The sequence below is a fragment of the Taeniopygia guttata genome, chromosome W (assembly GCF_048771995.1).
Source record: "Taeniopygia guttata chromosome W, bTaeGut7.mat, whole genome shotgun sequence".
NCBI classification, from domain to species: domain Eukaryota; kingdom Metazoa; phylum Chordata; class Aves; order Passeriformes; family Estrildidae; genus Taeniopygia; species Taeniopygia guttata.
The window spans coordinates 11,451,354-11,473,921 of record NC_133064.1 but is presented as its reverse complement, the minus strand read 5'-3'; the positions used below and the strand labels follow the sequence as shown (position 1 = coordinate 11,473,921).

Here is a 22,568-nt window from a genome sequence, read left to right as displayed (position 1 = left end):
ACTATTGTGGTTCTTAATCATATTTATCTACCCTTCCCAACAGAGTATCTCACTGGTTTTGCTTTCAAACCAGAATATCCGCTAACATCCAACTGCAGGTTTCTTTTATTTATCTTTTTCTTCTTCTCGGTTTCCATGTCAACAACCTTGGCAGAATTCCTTTCAGGCGTAAACTCAAATCTTATCAGCTTCCTCAACTAATCCTTCCTAGCTCACAGACCAGCTGTCAGCCCCTTCCACATTGGGGGACAGGGAGAGAGTGACAGGGGCTAGGTTGAAAGAAATCACCCTTCTGGAGTTCCCAACAACATCTTGTTGCTCCCCTCCATCTGGTCTTCATGGTGGTGAGAGACTCCCCTGCCACCCGTCGCCATGGAAAATTGTGGAATCGCATGGATTAATAGACCTTTGGGCTAGGTGGGAATGCCCAGGTGCCTCCCTTGGGAATGACAAGTTTGACACCGTCCCTTGTATCAGTGCTGGGATCCCCAACAAGGGGAGAATGATGTGCAGGACTCCAATGATTTCAGAAGGCTAATTAATTACTTTATTATACTATATTATACTATAACTTTATTACATCATATTACACTAACATGAACTATCGCTAACTAACTAACTAGAAAACCCGTGACTGTCTCTGCTGAGAGTCCCGACACACATGTGGATCCAATTGGTCAATGAATCCAAACAACCATGACCAGAATCCAATCAAGCAATCACCTTGGGTAAACAATCTCCAGAACACATTTCACATGGGCACAAACAGCACAAACTACCCCTTCAGTGTAGTTATGGTCACAACCGGCACGGGTGCTGTTGGCTCCTGCTGAGGCTGGGCAGGTGCACTGATTCTCCCACAGCTGCAGGGGGCGCAGTGGCACAAGCTCAGTTGCCTCTCTCCACATGGCCTATGGCAGGTGAGCTGGCAGAAGAGAGAAAAGGAGCTTCCTGTACAAACTCACAGAGGCAGTCAGTCCCGGTGTTCCTCCGGATGGTGAAATGGACTGTAGCAGGAACCTCAGAAGCTGCAAACTGGAATGGCAGAGGCGGGAACACCCAGGATGACAAAGTGTAGCACAGGCTCCAGGGCTGTGATAGAAGCTGCGGAGTGGCCGGGTGTCCAGTTAAAATGTAGCAAGAAGCCCTGAAACAGTAGCAGAAAAGAGCAGGGCTGGGCAGGGAATCGGTACCCTGGATAGCTCACTGGCGATGGCTGGTCCCGGGGTCGGGCCACACAGAGTGGTGCCTCCGGCGGGCTCCCGGCGCAGCACACACTATCTCTGGGTTCCTGAGCAAGCAGAGGAACAGAGAAGCAAGCCAGTAAGCCCAGTCACAGTGCCAAAGGAGAAGAAAAAATACCAGGCAAAAACCGCAAAGCAACAGTATCTCTAGTAAGAGGCACTGTGCAGTGTGGCCACTGAGATGAATCGCCACACCAGAAGGAAGCAACCCCTTGCCCCCAACCCTCGTAGGATCCTGTGCTGGCTCTTACCCCTTGCGATACTCCCGAAGCTCGGAGGGGGGGAGTGACCATTTCCAGACACAAAACAAAACTCCAAAAAAATTGACATGGGATAAAAACCATTCCCAAGACAAATATTTGATAAGAAATATTTTGAGAGAACAAGCCCAAATATATTTCAGAAAAACTAAATGTCAAGGAATGAAGAAAATACTATAGTACAAAGCCATGGTGAAAAGTACTGTATTTTTAACCAACACGTTTGTTAAGGAGCAGCATTAATGCATTAGTTTTTTAAACAGAAAAACAGAAAACCACACCCTATTTTTGTCCCCCGCATAATACATGATACACGCATTTAAATGACACTTTAGAATAACAAATATGATCTTTATTTTGTTAAACACTGCAAATTTTAAAAATGTATCTGACACCCCTTCCAATATATTGGCAAAAAAAAAAAAAAAAAAGATTTTCTGCAGCATGATAAATAAGAAATCCAGCAAGACTTCATCTTAGACCATCTTTTGATAGAAAAACCCCCAACATCACAAAAACAGAAGTCTTATTACCAAGAGTAAGATTGATTTGGTAGAATTCCCTTGCATTTTTGACACTACCTTCAACATCAGCTTTGCCCAAATGATTATTCAATTTTTTTTTTCCTGCAACATAGCTACTGTAAAAAAGCTCGAGTGAAAGTTACAGTAAAAACCCCGTAACTAGATAAACAATGACCCTCAGTGGATTACTGATTACATGGAAATGTTTGTTTTGACTGATAAATAAAATGACAAATAAAAGCAAAAACAACAACAAAAAAGAGAAACTATCAGTCATTCTTTTCAAATCAAAACACATTGTTTTTCATGATCTCTACTAAGGTAGCAAATTGGACAGGGACATGCAATCATAGTTGTTTATGTCCAAAGAGGGACTTTATCTGCAAAAGTGTGAAGGCCTCAAATAACCATTAATTATCTACAACAGGCCATTTTAATTTCCTTACTTGCAACACTCTCCAAAACATATTTAATTTATTGATTTCTTAACTAGAGATAGGTAATTTGTAGGCCTTGTTAATATACTGTGCACACTTAATTATTTTGCTATTGTAATGCAGGATAATCATGCACAGACTTTCAATAACAGCAGCACATATAATAAATTATTTGGGCATTATTTTTCTTTTCCATATGGGTTAATATGTCTCTGTTTTCTCCTATTATTTCAATGCTTTGTGAAGAATGCATAACAAGGGAAAGACCATTAAATTGAGCAATCTGAAAGTCTTGCATCTCGTAACCAAAAGCTTAGTTTAGCAATATCTTCATATGCAGGCCTTTTATCACCTTTTAAAGTTTTTGCAAATCATGCAGGCAGTTCTGACTGATAGCCAGCATAACGCCTCTATTTTCAAACTTTAAGAAGTGCTTCACAGTCATGTGGCAGTATGATTTAAAATTACAGGTTACCTTGAAAATCAAGTCTGAATTATAAAAGCAAACTCCTCTTATATCTTCATCATCCTATATATGTAAACAAAGTGCCAGCTAACTAGTGAAAAAAGCAAGTTTAAGGTTTGTGTAAAACATATTTACAGCTTTCTTGTACACCTAGAATAGTTTCCCAATGTTTTCCTTTTCTCCTCTCTCATTTATGACATTCAATGAAACAATGTAATTTTGCAAAATTAAAAGGGTTCCTGTCTTATTTTTGCCTTCAGCTTCATGTTAGATGCACATACTTCTAGACTCAAGCACTATAATGCATAGTAGAAATCACCAATTAAAACAGCAACAGCAATGGAATATATTGCAAATGAGAACGTCTGTAATTTAAAAATTAAATGGTTTTGTAAACACTGTCACACTGCAATGCTGTGTTAGGTGAATTATGTAAGGCTTGCATTAGCATGCTGATTATATTTTTTCAGAATATGTTTAAATAATCTAAACATTGTCACAGGTTCAACTCAATTAAGATATACCAGAAGTAGCCCAGTGGCACACACATTTAAATTTTGCAATCACAATATATCTATAAAGTGTGAGTAAATTTTTGGTTTATTTTTATACAAAGTTTTTTTATATTAAAACCTTAAACCCATACACCCCCCCCCCCGAAATCCCATAATAAAATAAACCCAAACCTTCATTAGACAACACTGGCATTTTTTTGCACTTTTTTCCCCCTACAGTTCTATTTATATCACTAAATCCACGGTGGCCAATGTATTCACAGGCTGAAAGAAGGGATATTATCACACATTCCAGAGTCAATGGTTAAAACAGAATATTTGTTATGTTTACAAGTAAGATCAGAGCCAATGTTATAATTACATATATAATAAGAACAGCTGTTCTGATGATACATTTAGAATGTCAGTGTCAGTTTTTATAGCCTTCAACTATGTGCTTTAGCTTTATTAAACAAATTTTTACTCCTTAAAATTTTTAACATTAGCAACTTAGTTGTTGTTATGTCTAAGCTTTCTGTAATTTCTGAATTAATGTTCAACTGATCTGATGGTTTTATTATATTTTTAGGGAAATAGAATATACCCATTAGTATTTATGTTCAATGGTTTGAAATGTCTCTAATTTCACTTTTCTAAAAAAGGCTATTAGAAAGGTAAAATTAACTGAAGTTGGATCTGCCAAATACAAACTGATATTTAAGAGCTTATGTTCTAATCCTAGATATAATGGCATCAATTCTTCTAACAAAAACAGCTTCTACATCTGTATAAAGTCCTGACAAGATTTAAGCATTGTTTTGTTTATGACTGTCCTTTGCGTGGCTCCAATTTACTTTTACTCAGGAATGTTCAAATGATTCTATATAGCACAATGCTACTATAATTCTGTACTATGATAAGCTTTTTTGTTGCTTTTAAAATAAAGATAACAAATACCTAGTCAGGAGTAAACTGAAAAAAAAAAACCATTATTGTCTTTAAAAAGTAAATAAAATAACATTATTTAAAATGTGAATCAGCTATAAGTCATATTATACAATTACATAGATACATATCAACACAGCACATTCAATTTGCCAAAATTAATGAATATAAAGCCAATATGGATGCTGGCATATATGTATGTACAATGATTATAGCATTAAGAATTGCACTATACCTACAATCTGTTTCCAATTATAAGGTGTTTTATGAGGGAACAAAAACTAGCAACTATTCTTATTAATGTTGTTTTAGAGTAGAGAGTATTAAGGATGAAAAAATCTCATTAGTATTTATTGTTAACTTCGTTACTCAAGTAATAAGAGATTGTTTTTCCACCTCTCCTTTGCTGGTGAAAGGCAGCAGCTTCTCTGCTAAGTGCACCCTATTGCTACTTGGCAATGTAAGTAATTCAATGTCTGACCTCAGAGTTCTCTGTAGCTTGCTAGCAATCATGCACCTGGTCAAAAAATGCCTTTCAACCCAAGCTGCTCATTGATGGGTGCTACATTTTTGTTATTAAAAATTTGCATGTTTAAATTTCAAGAGTGATTTGCATTAAGAAATATTTCTAACGAATATCAAGAGAGACTATTTTGCATGAAACCTATAAAATGCCTGTGAACAGGTTAAGAAGCAACCTTATCAAGAGAGGTTTCTGAATGTGATCATTCATCAGTAATAAACGAGGTGCTTGATATTATTAGAAAAAACATTGTATGCAATCTCATGCCATCTCTGACATAAGGAGAGAATTAAACTGTCTTCTATACACATATACTGAGTAGCATATTCACTCACACTGTTGTTTTTGGCATTAGAAAATGGAACACAATAAAAATAGGAACATATGAGTTAAAACTATGTTTATAATTTGGCAGTTGACTCAGTCAGGTCAATTTCCAATCCATTAGTTTGGCATTTCAATCATTATGTTATGTTTCAAAAGTATTGGTTTCATAAAAAGCCATATTTGGCAAGATTTTATACAATGACAACAAAAAAATTCTACAGTGGAAAAACACTTTAAAAAAGCTCTAACTTAAGAAAAAATGAACACAACTGAAACATAAACCCCTAACCCTGTTTCCGGCTGTAATCACTGGGGAAAATGTAGTGTCCATGATATTTCTACTTGTCATTAGTGAGTAAAGAAAAGAGAAAATAATGGCACATGGCAATTAAAAAGAGATTTAATGATATTCTATGAACATTTATGTCTTTAATTATTTTATTACGGTCTTCTATGCATCTTTCTGAACTGTGAAAGTATGTTTAAGTTCTAAATCCATACACAACTATTTCTATTTTGCAATTCCCAATATTCTAGTCTCAGAAGAGAAGACAGAATTAGAACACTAATTTTAAGAATTTAAAAAATCATACTTTCAATACTTCTGATCCTTCAGAGAAAGAACATTCTGTAAAATTTGAATGACTGATAACATCACTTCTGATGATACTAATTTTCTTAGCCAAGTCACTTAACAGAAAATATATTATCAAGGAATGCAAGTGGTAAAATGGCCATTGTACTTTTAAAACATAGCGGGGGAGGAAGGAGGGAGAGAAAGGGTCAGGGAAAGGGGAAACCAGCTTGATTTTGCTTCAATAGCAAAAACCTGTTATCCTTTGTGAGTGTATGACTGAGAATTTACAAAACACTGAGTCACAATATTTTGCCTAAAAAATAAGAAAATGTACTGTGAATGTACTTCAGCATATTTTGGTTTTCCTCCATATAATTTAAATAAAATCATAATATCATCTAAAAAACTCTGAACATTCACAGAGTGCAGGCCAGCAATAAATTAGTATTATGCAACTTGTTTTCACAGATAATCCAGTCCCTATTGTGCATCTTCAATCACACAAAGGTGGTCTTGGAGGGCCTCTTAGGCACAGTTAGACCAGGTTGTATTCCTTCAGGTTTAACTGTAGAATAGTGTCCTTGACAGCAGCAAAGACAAAGCGTATATTCTCTGTGTCTGTAGCACAAGTGAAGTGGGAGTAGATAATTTTGTCACTATCTGGATTCAGGTCTACAAACATCTTCAAGATGAACTCTCGTGCTGCTTGTGCATCCCGTTGTGGTCCTGATAATTAAGAAAAAAAAAAATCAGTTTCTCTTAAAGTCAATTCAGTATTTGAGTTTACTTAGGAGGGGAACCTCAGGAGCAGAAAACAAGAAAGACTCAGTCTGTTATCCTTGTATGAGAGAGGAAGGGAAAAATTTTATTAACAAATACTACCATATACTATTTTTTCCCAGTGGGGACCATTAAAAAAAAAGAATTGAAGGAAATTCCAGAAGTTGATAATAGAAGAGCTGTTCTTTTTGTGCTATCTTCTTTCTTCCATAAGGTGCTAAAAATGGAGAGATGAACTTGATGACCCCACAAAATGAACAACAGAAGAATTAGTTGCTTTATACTCATAAATATATTAAAAATTAAGAGATCTGGCCCATTTTCAGTCTACTGTATTTAAAGAGTACATTCTTTTAAAATGTAGCATAATCAAGTTACATCTTAAACTGGTCTGACACTGTCCCAAACAGAATTTAATTTACTTTAGTGTAGCAGGTTTGGTTTGATTTCCTCACACGGGGCACCAATTCCAATTTCAAACCATGCTTTCTAGTTGAAGCTGTTCAATTGCAAAACAGTGTTCTAACAAATTAATTTTCTAAATTATATATAACAATTTTATTAAATTTAACCGAAGTCTGTAATTCTCAGAACATGAAGTCTATGTAACCAAACTACATATTCTGCTTTTCATAAGGCAGAAGGCAAAATAATGACTTCCAATCTATAGGAGTGAGAATTGGTTCATGTTCACAGCCAAAAGAGCAGTACAGAAGTAGGAACATCAGCCACAAGTTATTTTTTCATATACTGTATATACATATACTGTTCCGGTGCAATTTTCATAGGCCATTATTCCATTGTCCTTCTGTTTTTGCAATGTGGATTTCTACAGAACATGTATGTTTGCTGTGTCTCTTCCTCCTATCTCCTCATTAGTTCTGGTCTTGTTATATGACAGTATAAATACCAGCGCTCAGTTGTTACATCGTTCTGTCCTTCAATGGTTATGAAATCTGTACTTAGGAAGTTAGCATGTGCCCACATAACTTTCAATGACTGCACAATAAAACTTATTTTTAATATTTAAATACAAATTTAAGCATTTCTAATTTGGATAAATGCACAAATTATGTAACAATGGCATCACAAAAGATAAAATACTTTCTGATATCTATTGCTTGCAAAGCCTTGTGGAAGGAGAACATGATTCTACAATATCTTGTATGCATATGAATATGCATGTGTATATATAGACACATACACAGACTTACACATTTTATGAGATGTAGAGGACATGTAAACATAATAATTTCTCTGAACTAGGGCAAAGAGGACTTCAAAATTTTTAAAATTTCTAAACACAACAGGTTCTAGCTTTTAGCTTCATCACATATTCTATAGAAACAGAAGCAAAATTGTGTCCCTATTCTTTTTTTTTACTCTTAGGAACTTTAAATATTTGTAAAGGAGACTCCAACACTTTTAAAGACAATGATTTCTTAAAAATAAGACATCAATTGATTTTATCAACTTCCTAGAATTTTGTTAAACACTTTTACAGTGGGTAGGCACAGGCAGGTTTGTTCCTCTTTTAAAATCTACTGCCCTATTTAAAGCCCATATGCAAATTTCACTTGCCTAATAACAAGTCTGGTTAGTATAATGTAATTCAATTTTTTCAGACTGGAATTCAAGTACAGAAAACTGAGATTAAAAAGAAGGCTTACCATCCCAGGTATTTAGAAAAAGGGAATGAACCAATGCTAGATTTACAATTCTAAATGGTTACAATCTAACTAATCTTGGAAAATAATTATAATAAAAATCAGTAGGTTTCTTGTCCATAGCTCCCTTTTTAGCAGTCTTAAAAGGGTTTCTCTGTATGATAGTCAAGTTCTGTATAAAAAGCACTTCAATTTAACTAGGTACATTAACTTGCAATTGCCACCATTTATTTTCTTTGAAGACTCTGGAGGGGACTGCGCTCCCACAGATAGATATTTTTTAATTCTTTCCTTCCCAAACATGGTCACTTTTTGTATTTTTCCTTACTCCCAGCACTTCATTCCAGTCTTTGAGTTGGTCTTTTAGTATGATCTGTGAAAGCATATCCTCATGTGATACTCTGACCTTTGAGCACATGTCAGTCTCTCATCCAATGTTGTTATGACATACTGCGCAGTACAACTGCTTAGTTTAATCAGTCCATTTTGCCATCCTGGTTGCCATTTCTGATCCCTATGATACTTTCTTCATTGTACTACCCACATGGGAAAAGTGATCCAGCTGAAAAATACCTAATTCTGATGAGTTCCTCAAATGCATCCATCTTCAACATTTCCAGAGTGTTGGAACAGCAGAGATGGATATACAGTGACCTGTGCAAGCCAAAGACTTTGCAACTGTCCTGGTTTCGGCTGGGATAGAATTAATTTTCTTCTTAGTAGCTGGTTGTATTATGTCTGACTAAGATAGAGTTCATATTTCCTTAGCAGACCTCACAGTGTTTTGCTTTGCATTGGTAGTTGGAAGGGTGTTGATAACACACCAGTCTTTTGGCTACTGCTGAGCAGCACTGTCCCTCTAACATTTCTTACCCTCATCAAGGGGCTGTGAGTGGGCAAGATCATGGGAGGGGACACAATCAAACCAATTGACCCAAAGTAACCAAAGAGATATTTCATACCATATGACGTCAGCTAAGATATAAAAGCTAAGGGAGAGAGGAGGAACAGGGGGCATTCATTATTCTACAATGTTTGCCTTCTGGAGCAACTGCTACATGTGCCGAAGCCCTGCTTCCTGGGAAGTGGCTGAACATCGCTCACTGATGGGAAGTAGAGATTAATTTTCCCCTTTGCTTATGTGCACTCAAACTTTCACTTTTCTCTTTTTGCTTTAGTAAACTGCTTTATCTCAACCAACTAGTTGTTTTCCATCTTATTTTCTGTTCCCTGTCCCACTGGGGAGTGATAGAGTGGATTGGTGGGCACCTCGCATCCAGCCAAGGTAAAACCAGTACACTGGTACAGTGCTGTGTTTTAGATTCAGTATGAGAATAATGCTGATAGCACACTGGTGTTTTGGTTGCTGCTAAGCAGTGATTACCCTGAGTCAAGGCCTTTTTAGTGGCTCATGCTCTGCCAGTGAGGAAGTGCACAAGAAGCTGGGAGGGACCACAGCTGGGACAACTGACCCAAAGTAGCCAAAGGGATATTCCACACCGTAAAAGATCATGCCCAGTATATAAACTGGGGGAAATTAGCGAGAAGGGAGAAGGGGTCAATAATTGATTGGGGATGGGATGGGCATTCGTTAGTGGGTGGTGAGCAATTATATTGCACACTAATTGCTTTTATTGTACATAAATTGGTTTTATTCTGTCCTTGTCATTAATATTATTATTGTTATTATTGTCATTAATATTATTACTATATTTTACTTTACTTTAATTATTAAACTGTTTTCTGTTTCTTCTCCCCAGGCAGGGAGGAGTGAGTAAGCAGCTGTGTGATACTAAGTTGCCAGATGGGAGTAAACCACAAGTCATCCACCCTATCTTTCCACCAAAAGAAAACAAACTAAACCATAACCTTCTCTAAGGGCTTAAGTCCAGCAAGATCTGCAGAATTAGACACTTAAACGACTTTCAGGTCTGGCCTACTGGCTATGGCCCTAATTGTCCATAACCTTTTTTTGTTTCCCTTACCCATGGTAAAGGAGAAGAGGAAGAGGCTTTCTCTGAGCTGACTGATTGAAAATCTGACAACCCTCTATGTTGAAATGACTGGCCTAGTAGATGAGGGCAGAGCAGTGGATATTGTCTAGTTGGATGACAGTAACTAGTGGGGTACCCTAGTAGCCAGTACTGCATCCAGTCCTATTTAACATCTTTAATGATCTGGATAAGGGAGCAGAGTGTACCCTCAGCAAATTTGTTGGTGACACAAAACTGGGAGGAGTGGCTCCATCCAGAGGGACCTTAACAGGCTGGACAAATGGGCTGACAGGAACCTCATGAAATTCAACAAGGGCAAGTACCAAGTTCTGCACCTGAAGAGTAACAAACCTAGGCACTAGTATATACTGGAGAACACCCAACTAGAAAGCAGCTTGGCAGAAAAGGCACCTGAGGGTCCTGGTGGATACTAGCTTGAACATGAGCCACCAATGTGCCCTTGACACAAAGAAGTCAAATGGTATCCTGGGCTGCATTAGGAGGAGTGTTTCCAGCAGGTTGAGGGATGTGACCTTCCCCTTTAATCAGCACTGATGAGACCACTCCTGGAGTTCTGTGTCCAGTCCTTGGCTCCTCAGTATAAGAAGACAAGGGCATACTGGAGAAAGTCCAAGCAAAGGCCACAAAAATGATTAAAGGACTGGATGAAAGGATGAGAAACCTGGGACTGTTTAACCTAGAGAAAAGAAGGCTCAGACGGAGATCTTATCAATGTGTACAAATACCTGAAGGGAGGGTGCAAAGAAGATGAAGCCAGGCTCTTGTGGATGGTGCCCAGTTAGAGAACAACAAGAAACACAGGACTTTCCATTTGAACATCAGAAACCCCTTTTTTGCTGTGAGGTGACTGAGCATTGGGACAGGTTGCCCAACAAGGTTGTAAAGTCGCCCTCCTTGGAGATATTCAAAAGCCATCTGGACATATACCTGTGAAGCAGTCACTAGATGACCTAGTTTGAGCAGGAGGGTTGGACTCGATGATCTTCAGAGCTCCCTTCCAATGTCAACTCTTATGTATTAATTTTGTCTGGTTTCTCTGGACGAGCATTTAACACAGGTTTACCTCTACTTGAGTGATCATAACAAAAAGGCCCATATAGCCTTCTCACCTGCAGGATGTCATCTAAAGCACCTGTCACACTTCTAACATGAAAATACAGAATCACAGAATCACAGAATAATGAGGTTAGAAGAGACCTCTAAGATCATCAAGTCCAACCTATGCCTTAACACCATAACTAGACTATAGCACCAAGTGCCATGTCAAGTCTTTTTTTAAACATATCCAGATATGGTGATTCCACCACCCCCCTAGGAAGACAATTCCAGTATTTTATTATTCTTTCAGTGAAAATTTTTTTCCTAATATCCAACCTAAACCTTCCCTGACATAGCTTCAGACTGTGTCCTCTTGTTCTGCCAGTTGCTGCCCGGTGGAAGAGATCAACCCCCACCTCTCTACAACCTCCCTTCAGGAAGCTGTAGAGAGCAATAAGGTCACCTCTAAGCCTCCTCTTCTCCAGGCTAAACAATCTCAGCTCCCTCAAACATTCCTTGTAGGGCTTGTGTTCCAAGCCCCTCACCAGCCTCATTGCCCTCCTCTGGATGCGCTCAAGCATCTCAATGTCCTTCCTGAACTGAGGGGCCCAGAACTGGACACAGTACTCAAGATGTGGTCTCACCAGTGTAGAGTATAGGGGAAGAATAACCTCCCTACTCCTGCTTGTCATGCAATTCCTAATGCAGGCCAGGATGCCATTGGCCTTCTTGGCCACCGAGGCACATTGCTGGCTCATATCCAACCAGCTGTCGACCAGCACCCCCAGGTCCCTTTCTGTCTGGACACTGTCCAGCCATACTGTCCCCAACCTGTAACGCTGTAGGGGATTTTTGTGTCCAAAATGTAGAACTCGGCACTTAGACTTATTAAACTTCATGCTGTTGGACTCTGCCCATCCGTCCAATCGATCCAAATCTCTCTGCAGAGCCCTCCTTCCTTCCAACAGATCAACACAAGCTCCCAGCTTAGTATCGTCTGCAAATTTACTAATGAAGGATTCAATGCCCTCATCCATGTCATCTATAAAAATATTAAAAAATATTAAAAGCTGCCAGCTTTTCCAGGAGTATGCTATGGGAAACAGTATCAAAGGCCTTGCTGAAGTCTAAAAAGACAACATCCACAGCCTTTCCTGCATCTACCAGACGAGTCACCTGGTCATGGAAGGAGACCAGGTTGGTCAGACATGACCTACTGTCGTGATTTGACACGGAAAAATAATTTTTCCGGAGGGAAGAGGTCAATTTGGACATTGACCAATTGAAGGTGGACACGCCTCTGAGAACACAGAGGGGTTAAAAGCAGAATTCCCAGGAAAACTTCCCCTCTTGGGTTCCGGTCAGCGGTCAGTGCAGGACTCTCCCCTGCCCGGCCACGAGCTGGGTGGGGGAGGGGAAAAGCCATGTGGCCTTCGGAGGTAGGCCCAAGGGTGGAGGGACTGGAACCAGGCTGGCCCCCTGCAGATGGAAGGGTGGAGAAATCTGGGATGTCTCCATTCCCCCCAGAGTCTCTCTCTCCCAAGAGAGAAAAAGAGACAGCGGTGGTTTTGCCAGCAGTTCACCGTGGGGAAGAAGAGCAGGGGGGCCGCAAGGTGCCCAGACACCTGTGGGAGCTGGAGCCTGGGCAGCAAGCCATCTCTGGGAGTCAGGACTTTTAACCCTTCCTGAGAAATGAAAGCTTTGTGCAATTTTTCTCCTCCTTGGTTTGAAAAGAGAGGAAGAGAGACAACCTGGGACCTGGGATGTTGGAAGGAGAAATTCTAGGTGGGAGGAGATGATGGAGTGACATTTTGGCTGGACTTTTTCTTGGTAGCCACAGACTGAACTGATCTTCTCCTCCAAGAGAGACTGTATTTTAGGAGGATGCTGGTGAGCCAAAGAGACCATGTTTCAGCTGGGAAAAGACAGAAGTGGAGTGAACAGAGAAAAGTTAAGGAAGTTTGTGGTGGGTCCCCCTGTCTTCGCAGAGGAAGAAGAGAAAAAGATCTCTGTTCTTGGACTCTCGGCCCCAGGGGAAAATGGGGGGGACTGGTGGTCCCAAAAATGAAAAATTGAACTGTTGTTTTTTCCCCTCTTGGCAGGGCATCCTTGAAAGGAAAAAAATCCTAAAAAGCAGTCTGTCCATCCATGCATTGGTGGTAAGAGCACTGTGCATGGAAAGGAGAGGGTCACCACTGGCAAACTTTTTTCTCCGGGCGGTGCCATGTGGTGACATGGAAGCACGGGATGTGGCGGCTGTGTTTCTTGGGGGGTCTGTGGCACGGGAGAGACTCCTCTCTCCCTGCAGATGGACTGGGTGTTGATTATGTGGAGGGTGGAAACCTGATTGGGGTCTAGATTGTGTCTCACTGTGGTTTGTTGGAGTTGGGTGGTGGGAGGAGGAATGCTTTGGAAGGTTTTCATTTTGAATTGTGTTTTCTTTCTTCTTTCCCCCCCCCCCCCCTCTTTTATAGTAGCATAGTGGTAGTAGTTTAATAAAATTTTTTTCTTGTTATTAGGCTTGGGCCTGCTTTGCTCTGTTCTCGATCGCATTTCACAGTATTCAGTTGAGAGATTGCATTTTCATGGGGGGGCACTGTCATCGTGCCAGTGTCAAACCATGACACCTACCCTTTGTAAACCCATGCTGACTGGGTCTGATACCCTGGCCATCTTGTAAGTGCTGTGTGATAGCGCTAAGTATGAACTGTTCCATTATCTTATCTGGTACTGAGGTCAGGCTAACTGGCCTGTAGTTACCAGGATCCTCCCTACCTTTTTTGTAAATGGGTGTCACATTGGCCAGTTTCCAATCGTCTGGGACCTCACCAATGAGCCACGACTCCTGATAAATGATGGAGAGCGGCTTCACAAGCACATCTGTCAGCTCCCTCATCACCCTAGGGTGGATCCCATCTGGTCCCATTGATTTATAAATATCCAAGTGTCCCAGTAGTTCTCTAACTGCCTCCTGTTGGATAACAAGAGGAACATTCTGCTCCCTGGCACCACCTATCAACCCCTGAGGACAGTTGTCTTGAGGACAAACTGCCTTACCACTAAAGACTGGGGCAAAGAAGGCATTAAGCATTTCCGCCTTTTCCTCATCTTTAGTTACTAGGTTGCCTGCCTCATCCAATAAGGAACTGAGGTTGGTTATACCCTCCCTTTTACCATTAATATATTTGTAAACACTTTTTTTATTATTTTTAACAGAAGTTGCCAAGTTAAGTTCAAACTGAGCTTTGGCCTCCCTAATTTTTTTTCCTACATGCCCTAGCAGCTCCCTTAAATACTTCCTGAGTAATCAGTCCCCCTTAAAGAGATTATACATTTTTTTTTATTTCTAAGTTCCTTCAAAACCTCATTTCTCATCCAGACTGGACGTTTGCCTCTTCGACAAGAATATATTCTATTTAACCATCAGTTCTCTTCTGTTTAGTGCTATCAAACTAAACTTACACTGATTCATAAATAAGTATGGCCTGATCCTGCAGGCTGTTCACTGTGAACACATACTTTCCTCTCAAACAGGAAAAACATGAAACTTTTTCCTTCTATCACTAACTCATTTTGAAAATGAGAGATTTAATCTTTTATTGTAGCCTTTGAATCCGCTTTTCACTCTCTGGTGTGACAAAAGAGATGTTATTATATCAATATTATTTCTTTCTCTGTTACCAAAGCCTCCACTCAGTTACCTTTGAATACCTAGGTTTTCACCTCAGGAGAACTTTCTCAAAGTACAGCTTTTTTGGAAACAGCTGTTTGCTCCACGTAATGTTTTCAGGGACAAGCACATTAAATTTCATATAAGTAACATAAAATTAAAGTAATGGAAACAAATAAGAAATGGTACAATAAAATGGTGGGAGAAGTGATATTGGTTTATCTGAGAGCCACAGAGAATTTATGACTTGTCTTCAGATTTCCATCCTTAAACAAAAACACAACAAACCACAAACCAAATTAAAAAAGAAGAGTATGTGAGATGCTGAGTAGAATGAAAAATGTATTATATGTATTATTTATACTTCAGTTCAAATCCTCACCTCAACTTATGAACAAGGACAGAATATGGTCCATTGATAATATGATGTTACTCATCTAGAATCAATAATTTCACATGAAAGGTACTGCCATCTTGTCCACTATTAATGGAGGTATATGATGAATTCCTAGCAATCTAGAAAGTTCCAAAAGACTTCAGTGACTTTAAGAATTTGAAGCATTAAAAACTGTTATTCTTAATAATTTTTTTCATTTTCATATAATTTTTAAAAAAACATGACCAGTAATCCATTCAACTACAAACTAACCATTTGGTGAACTTAGTAAAATTTGTAAAGAACAAAAGAGATTTAATGAAGAATGGGTGATTATCTTTGTCCTAAGAACCTCCAAGCAAAATATGGGCAACGCTATTACATTTGGTCATTACTGCAATTTAAATGGGGCATGAGCTCTGGTGGCAATATACTTACCATCATACTCTGGGAAATAATCAACTAAATGGGAGTACATAATTTTCTCCTCTAAAAGATCTTTTTTATTTAAGAACAGAATGACCGAAGAATTCTGGAACCATGGATATGTGATAATTGTCCTAAAGAGTGCTTTGCTTTCTTCCATTCGATTCTGGAATTAAAAAAAAAAAAAAAAAAAAAAAAAAAAGAGAGATACATTTATGCAGTTGTGAAAATAATTTTTTTTACTCAATCAATGCAATTCCATTTTAGTTGATAAACATATCCATTTCACGTTTTCCACCTTCTTACCAAAATGTAAGATTTAACTGATTCATTTACAATTCATAGGTATGTTGTATATTAAATATGCAGGCAGTTTCCTTTTGCAAACTCAATGACTCAAGCATGATTATTCTTTAGAACACAGGTCATGGACACAATACCTGTAACGGATATTGTTGTAAATATTGATTATGCACAGTTATGATCAGCCAACAAATTCATGGGTACTGAAATGCATGTGGTTCAAGGCAGAGATAAATGTACAACAAGACATAATAACCAAGTTTCAAAAACCTTATTTATTTTATATGAATTTCCTGAACTTTAAATACAAGTAATCCTTAATTTTTTGAAAGAGATCGGCATTAAAATAGTTCCAGGTAAATTTAGAATTTACTCATTGATAACCTGAGAATATTTGCCCAAATCAAAAGCTTATGACATAAAACCTTACAAATGGTAAATTTGTTTCTAACATCAAGTTAGCCTTTCCTTAAGCCTTGTTTAATTGCTCCTGCAAAACATTTTGTGGGATAGTGGAAATTTAAATAAGTGAAAGTGAAGCATACACTTCTGCTTGCAAGGGCTTCCTGACATTGTAAAATTCTGTGTGGCTCAATACAATTCTGAAGAACTGTTAGGCTGACACGATGTAGTTAATGCAGAGTCAGAACAAACTGAGTTCAGAACCAGGAATTAACTCTACTTCTTTATTATTTGAAAATTCTAAGACAGGCCTGATTAGCTACTATGGAAGCTTTTTTTAGGAGATGCCTCCTGAAAACAACAGTTTCACCATCAAACAGGCTGTTATGACCCAATGAGTGAGAGACTTCTCTGCCCAAATTAATGTGCAAAGGAGACCATGTGCCAAAGTCAATAGTAGAGATTTTATTTAACAGTAAATGTGAGGTTGAGAGATAGAAATAAAAAGGAAGGTAGTAGCGGGGGAGAGAGAGTGAGAAAGAAATTAAGCAAAAAGATACCACCACCATGTGGATTCCTGCAGCGTTCTTCACCCTGGTCTTCGGTGGTGGGGGTCCCAGAGTCATTCTACTGGAGGTACCACCTTTAGACAGTCCAAGTTCCAGGTATCCAAGGGGTGGTTTCAGATGTTCCCACAACTTGGACTGGCATGGGTGTAAGCAGTGGTTTCCTTTCCCACAGTCTGCACAGTGGAATTTTGTCCGGTGTGCTAATTCCAAACCTTCACCTCTGTTTAAGCCTGGAATTTGTGCCTTCCTTTTTGCCATCCGTGCTTATCTCAAGTTCCTGTTGTGGTGCCTTATCTTATGGGAATAGTGTTTTGAGACATGTAATTGCACTCTCTAAGTCCTCACACAGGCTTCTAGAGAACAAAATCAAAGTGAATCTTGCAGATTCTGATGTTGCTGAGACATGGAATCATAGAATTGTTTAAGTTGGAAAAGGCCTAAAAGATTATCGAGTCCAACCATTAACCTAACACTGCCAAGTCTACCACCAAACCATGTCTCTAAGTGCCACATCTGCACATCTTTTAAATACCCTCAAGGGATGGTGACTCAACCACTTCCCTGGGCAAGCTGTTCAAATGCTTTATAACCTTTTCAGTGAAGAATTATTTCTTAATATCCAACCTGAACCTCCCCTGGTGCAACTTGTGGCCATTTCTGCTTGTTCTGTCAATTGTTACATAGGACAAGAGACTGACACTGTTACAACCTCCTTTCAAACACTTGTAGAGAGCAATAAGGTCTCCCCTGAGCCTTCTATTCTCCACACTAAAAACACTCATTATGCTCAGCTACTCCTCATAGGACTTATGTTCCAGATGCTTCCTTACTCTTCTTTGGATGTGCTCCAGCACCTCAATGTCTTTCATCTTTCTTGTAGTGAGGAAAAAACCTGTAGCAATTGCATTTTAGTTGTATTTACTCTGTATTGAGATAAAGCAGTCAGTAGCCATGTTGCTTGAATTCATAAAGTCTCTGTGGGTGGAAGCCTTCATGTGTTTCTGGTCCCTAGGCTTTTTTGAGGTTTTAATACCTTTCTGGTCCCCAGGCTTATTTTCTCATCCAGAGGTAGCTCCAGTATTGTCCCTAAAATGTAGATTTTACAGTAGAGGGGCATGGATTAGAATAGCTATTTTGATGGGCGTGGTGATAATGATTTATAGGAAATTTACAAAAGTACTAGAGTTTGTTCCAGATATGTATAGCTTATGGTTTCTTCGTCCTACCCTGCATCCTAGTTCCAATAGCATGTTTTAGGGATTTATTAGTAATTGCACCCACTTCGTTAGAGGAGGAACAGAAGATGAGGCTTTTCAACCTTTCCTTTCCTTCTTCTCCTTTGAATCTGTTACATCACTTTTAGAGAATGTTCAGTTTCCCCTGAATGTTAAAGAGACCACCTTCCTGGTATTTAATCTAGTAGACTGTCCTGGTTCAGGGCAAATTTGGGAAAGAACCCCCAAAAGGGTTCCTCTAGGAAGCAGATTCAATTGGCCCCTCCCCCCAACCAGTTCGGGAAAGATACCTCTTTGGAGAAAAGTGGAAAAAACCTGTTTATTAAACAAGCAAACTTAACCAATATTAAACAATGAAACTTCTTGCCACTCCAAGAGAGACAAACTCAGAAAAAAAAATCCCACGGGCTGCAGTTCGGCTCACTCAGTCTCTGATCAGTCCCTCCAGTGCTGGAAATGCCGCGGCCCAGGCCCGGCCCGCTGGGCCACAGGTGCGAGCTCCTGCTGCTCTTCTGGTGTTCAGTCCAGAGCAAGTCCAAAGAAAAGGAAAAGCGACAGTCCAGGGAACTTCTTTGCCTCAGCTAGCTAAAACTAACTAGAAAAGCAAAGGAGAGCTCTGTCCCGCTGTCTGTCCATCCGCAGACAACACAGTCCAGGAGCAGGAATGTGGAGGAGGGAGTGCAGTTCTTGAAAACAAACTCTGCGCTTCTTCCCCCCCCCCCCCCGCCTTCACTCTTGGAACAAGCCTTAAAGGTGCAAAACTTATTCAACATAAACAGGGCAGACAACTGGGGATAAAGGCATCATACAGTCAACCTAGGACATAGACTTACTCTATATAGTTTGCAGCTTGTCTAGAGTGAGGGCTGAGATTTCCAGAAGGGCTGATGAGACTCCTGACCCAGGAGTAGACCCAAGCGTAAAAAATCCTGAGTAGTGTGGAAAATGAGAGAGAATGGGCAGAACCCTGAAGAATTTTCTGATTCCCAAAGAATTTTCTGATCTCTCAGCCTGGGAATTTTCACATGAACAAATTCAGAACCCAGACGAGGTGGGGAAATATCTGGAAGAGAACTCTCTTTTTTCTGTGATGTCCTTGTGGAGAGCAGGGCAAAAGAGAACGAACAGGAAATGTCAGGGGTCTATATAGACTATGGACAGGGTGGGCTTTCCTGGCTCTCCGCCAACCCCGTTGGGGCAGAAAGCAGGGATCCAGGGTTATCTTGATCAGAGTCACAGGGTCCCGGGGAAGGGGGCACAGAGTGCCCATGAGCACGCTATAACAGAGATGGGATAGAAAATCTACTACTGCTCTGGCACAATGGGCATTTGAATTAAAAGACAGCAAGACTCAGAGAGGAAGTTCCACCAAAAAGAAGCAGCTCCAGTAGCCTGTAGCCAAACTGCCAGATATGATGATGACATGTCCAATCCCCTTGAAGGAACTTCCTAGACATATGCCCAGAGAAAGAAGGATAACCAGGCTTAAAGGGGTCCTGCCTCTAGCCAGGTAGAGGCTAAGGAAAATCATAGATTTTGAATTGTGAAGCCTGGAACATCAGAATCACAAAAATATGAGGCCTTGGTCGACACTGGTGTGCAGTGCACATTAATCCCATCAAGACATGTGAAGGCAGAATCCGTTTCTATTGCTGGTGTGACAAGAGGATCACAAGATTTTACTTTAGTAGAAGCTGATATAAGCCTGACTAGAAATAAGTAGAAGAAACACCTGGTTGTGATTGGCCCAGAGGAGCCATGCATTTTGGGCATAGACTTCCTCTGAAGTGGGTATTTCAAAGACCCAAAAGGACTCAGGTGGGCATTTAGGATAGCAGCTGTAGACACAGATGGCGTTAAGCAATTAAACACCTTGCCTGGACTATCAGAGAACCCATCTGCAGTAAGACTTCTGAAGGGGGAAAAGCAACGAGTACCAACTGCCACTTCAACAATGCATCGCCAACAGTACAGGACAACTTGAGATGCTGTAATTCCCATCCACAAGATGATCTGTAAGCTAGAGAGCCAAAGGGTGGTCAGCAAAACCCACTCACCCTTCAACAGTCCCATTTAGCCTGTGTGCAAATCTGAAACAAAATAGAGATTGACTATAAACTATTGTGCCTTGAATTAAGTGACTCCACCATTGAGTGCTGCTGTGCTGGACACATTAGAGCTCCAGTACGAGTTAGAGTCCAAGGCAGCAAAGTAGTATTCCACTATTGATATTACCAATGCATTTTTCTCCATTCCTCTGGCAGCAGAGTGCAGGCTTTAGTTTGCCTTCACCTGGAGGGGACTGCAGTACACCTAGAACTGACTGCCCTAGGAGGAGAAGCATAGTCCTACCATCTGCCATAGACGGATTCCGGCTGCACTAGAAAAGGGTGAGGCTCCAGAACATCTGCAGTACATCAATGTCATCGTTGTGTGGTGGAACATGGAAGCAGAGGTCTTTGAGAAAGGAGATAAAATCATCCAGATTCTCCTAAAAGCCAGTTTCACCATCAAGAAGAGTAAAGTTAAAGGACCTGCTTGAAAAATCCAGTTCCTGGGAGTAAAGTAGTAAGATAGTGCCACAGTCCTACCTGATGTCATCAGCAAGATCGCAGCAATGTGTCCACTGACCAGCAAGAAGGAAATGCAAGCTTTCCTAAGCGCCATAAAATTTTAGAGAATGGATATTCCTGAGTACAGTCAGATTGTGAGCCCTCTTTACCTGGTTACCCGCAAGAAGAACACTTTCCAATAGGGCCCTGAACAGCAACAAGGCTTTACCCAGATCAAGCAGGGGATCGCTCATGCAGTAGCCCTTGGCCTAGTCAAGACAGGACCAGATGTGAAGAACCTGCTCTACTCTGCAGCCAGGAACAACAGTGGCTTGTCCTGGAGCCTTTGGCAGAAGGTGCCTGGTGAAACTCTGACGCGTTGGTGTTCATATGTCTGAGACTTAACACACGTCAGACCTCCTGTGCTTCATCAGCCAAACAGCCTGTTTTATTGCTTCCCACCACCTTTTAAAGGCAATTAAAAAATTCCCAGTGCTACACAGACATTGGTCTGGTCTCTGCACCCCCCCCAGACTCTGAACCAATCAAATGCTTGCATTTTAGGAGAGTTGTTATTGGTTGGAACCTCTGTCAGTCAGCCCAGAGGCTGGTTCATGGAACTGGGCTGGATTTCTTATTTATAACCAGATTAATGCTAACTACAGATCAGCTTGCACTGCAACAAAACTAACAAAACTTGAGGTTGACCACTAAGATTCTGGAGTTGAAGCTACAAAAGGCCTGGAGCCAGCTACACTCCAACAGAAAAAAAAATCTCAGCAGCCTATAAAAGAGTCCAAGCTGCCTCAGAAATAATAAGCACTGAAGCACAACTCTTCCTGACACCTCGACTACCAGGGTAGACGTTCAATGCAAAAGTTCCCTCTACCCACCATGTCACCAATGCCATATGGAGCAAGTAGATTGCTCTCATCACACAGCGTGCCCATAATAGAAAACTGAACAGTCCTGAGATTTTAAAGATAATTACAAATTAGCCTAAAAATGAAAACTTTAGTCTCACTGATGAAGAAGAACAAAAACAAGTAACACGTGCTGAAAAAGCTCCACCGTACAACTGCCAACAGAAGAAACATGATACGCTCTTTTTACTTATAGTTCTTGTCCCATTGTAGAGATAAAACAAAAATAGAGAGCAGCCATATAAAGCCCAACATGACAGTTCACAGAAGCTACTAGAAGAAAAAGTAGATCAAGCCATTCAACTGACCCTAGACACTGCTGAAAGGGAGAAGTGGCCAAAGTTCTACCTCTACACTGATTCATAGATAGTAGCCAATGCTCTGTGAGGATGGCTGGAGAAGTAGAAAAAAAGCTAATTAGAAGCATAAGAGAAAACCATTTTTGGCTGATGAAGAGTAGAAAGACATCACTACAAGAGTAGAAAAACTATCTGTGAAAGCTTGCCATGTAGATGCCCATGTCCCCAAGAACAGAGCCAATGAAGAGGACTGAAATAACAAGCAAATAGATCAGGCTACAAAGATAGAAGTATCAAAGATAGACTTAGATTAGAAACACAAGAAAGAGTTGTTCCTAGCTCGATGGGCTCATGATGCCTCAGGTCATCACAGTACAGATACCACCTATAAGTAAGCACAAGACCAAAAAGTAGATTTAACCATAGACAGTATTTCTCAAGTTATCCATGACTGTGAGACGTGTGCTGTGATCAAGCAAGCCAAGCAGTTGAAACTCCTATAGTATGATAGGCAGT

General features: G+C 40.1%; 1 protein-coding gene across 4 annotated transcripts in view; it reads right to left on the bottom strand.

Annotated features, from left to right (window-relative positions):
• Nucleotides 1-526: 526 nt before the first annotated feature.
• LOC116806898 (guanine nucleotide-binding protein G(q) subunit alpha) overlaps nucleotides 527-22,568 on the bottom strand; it is a 374,172-nt gene continuing 352,130 nt past the window's right edge. For all 4 annotated transcript variants that reach the window (XM_072923077.1, XM_032744725.3, XM_072923076.1 and 1 more), the window contains exons 6-7: nucleotides 15,782-15,935; nucleotides 527-6,523 (exon numbers count right to left, since the gene is read on the bottom strand). In XM_072923077.1, the coding sequence (XP_072779178.1) occupies nucleotides 6,333-6,523; nucleotides 15,782-15,935 (345 nt within the window). In that variant the 3' untranslated portion in view covers nucleotides 527-6,332. The remainder of the gene's footprint in view (nucleotides 6,524-15,781; nucleotides 15,936-22,568) is intronic.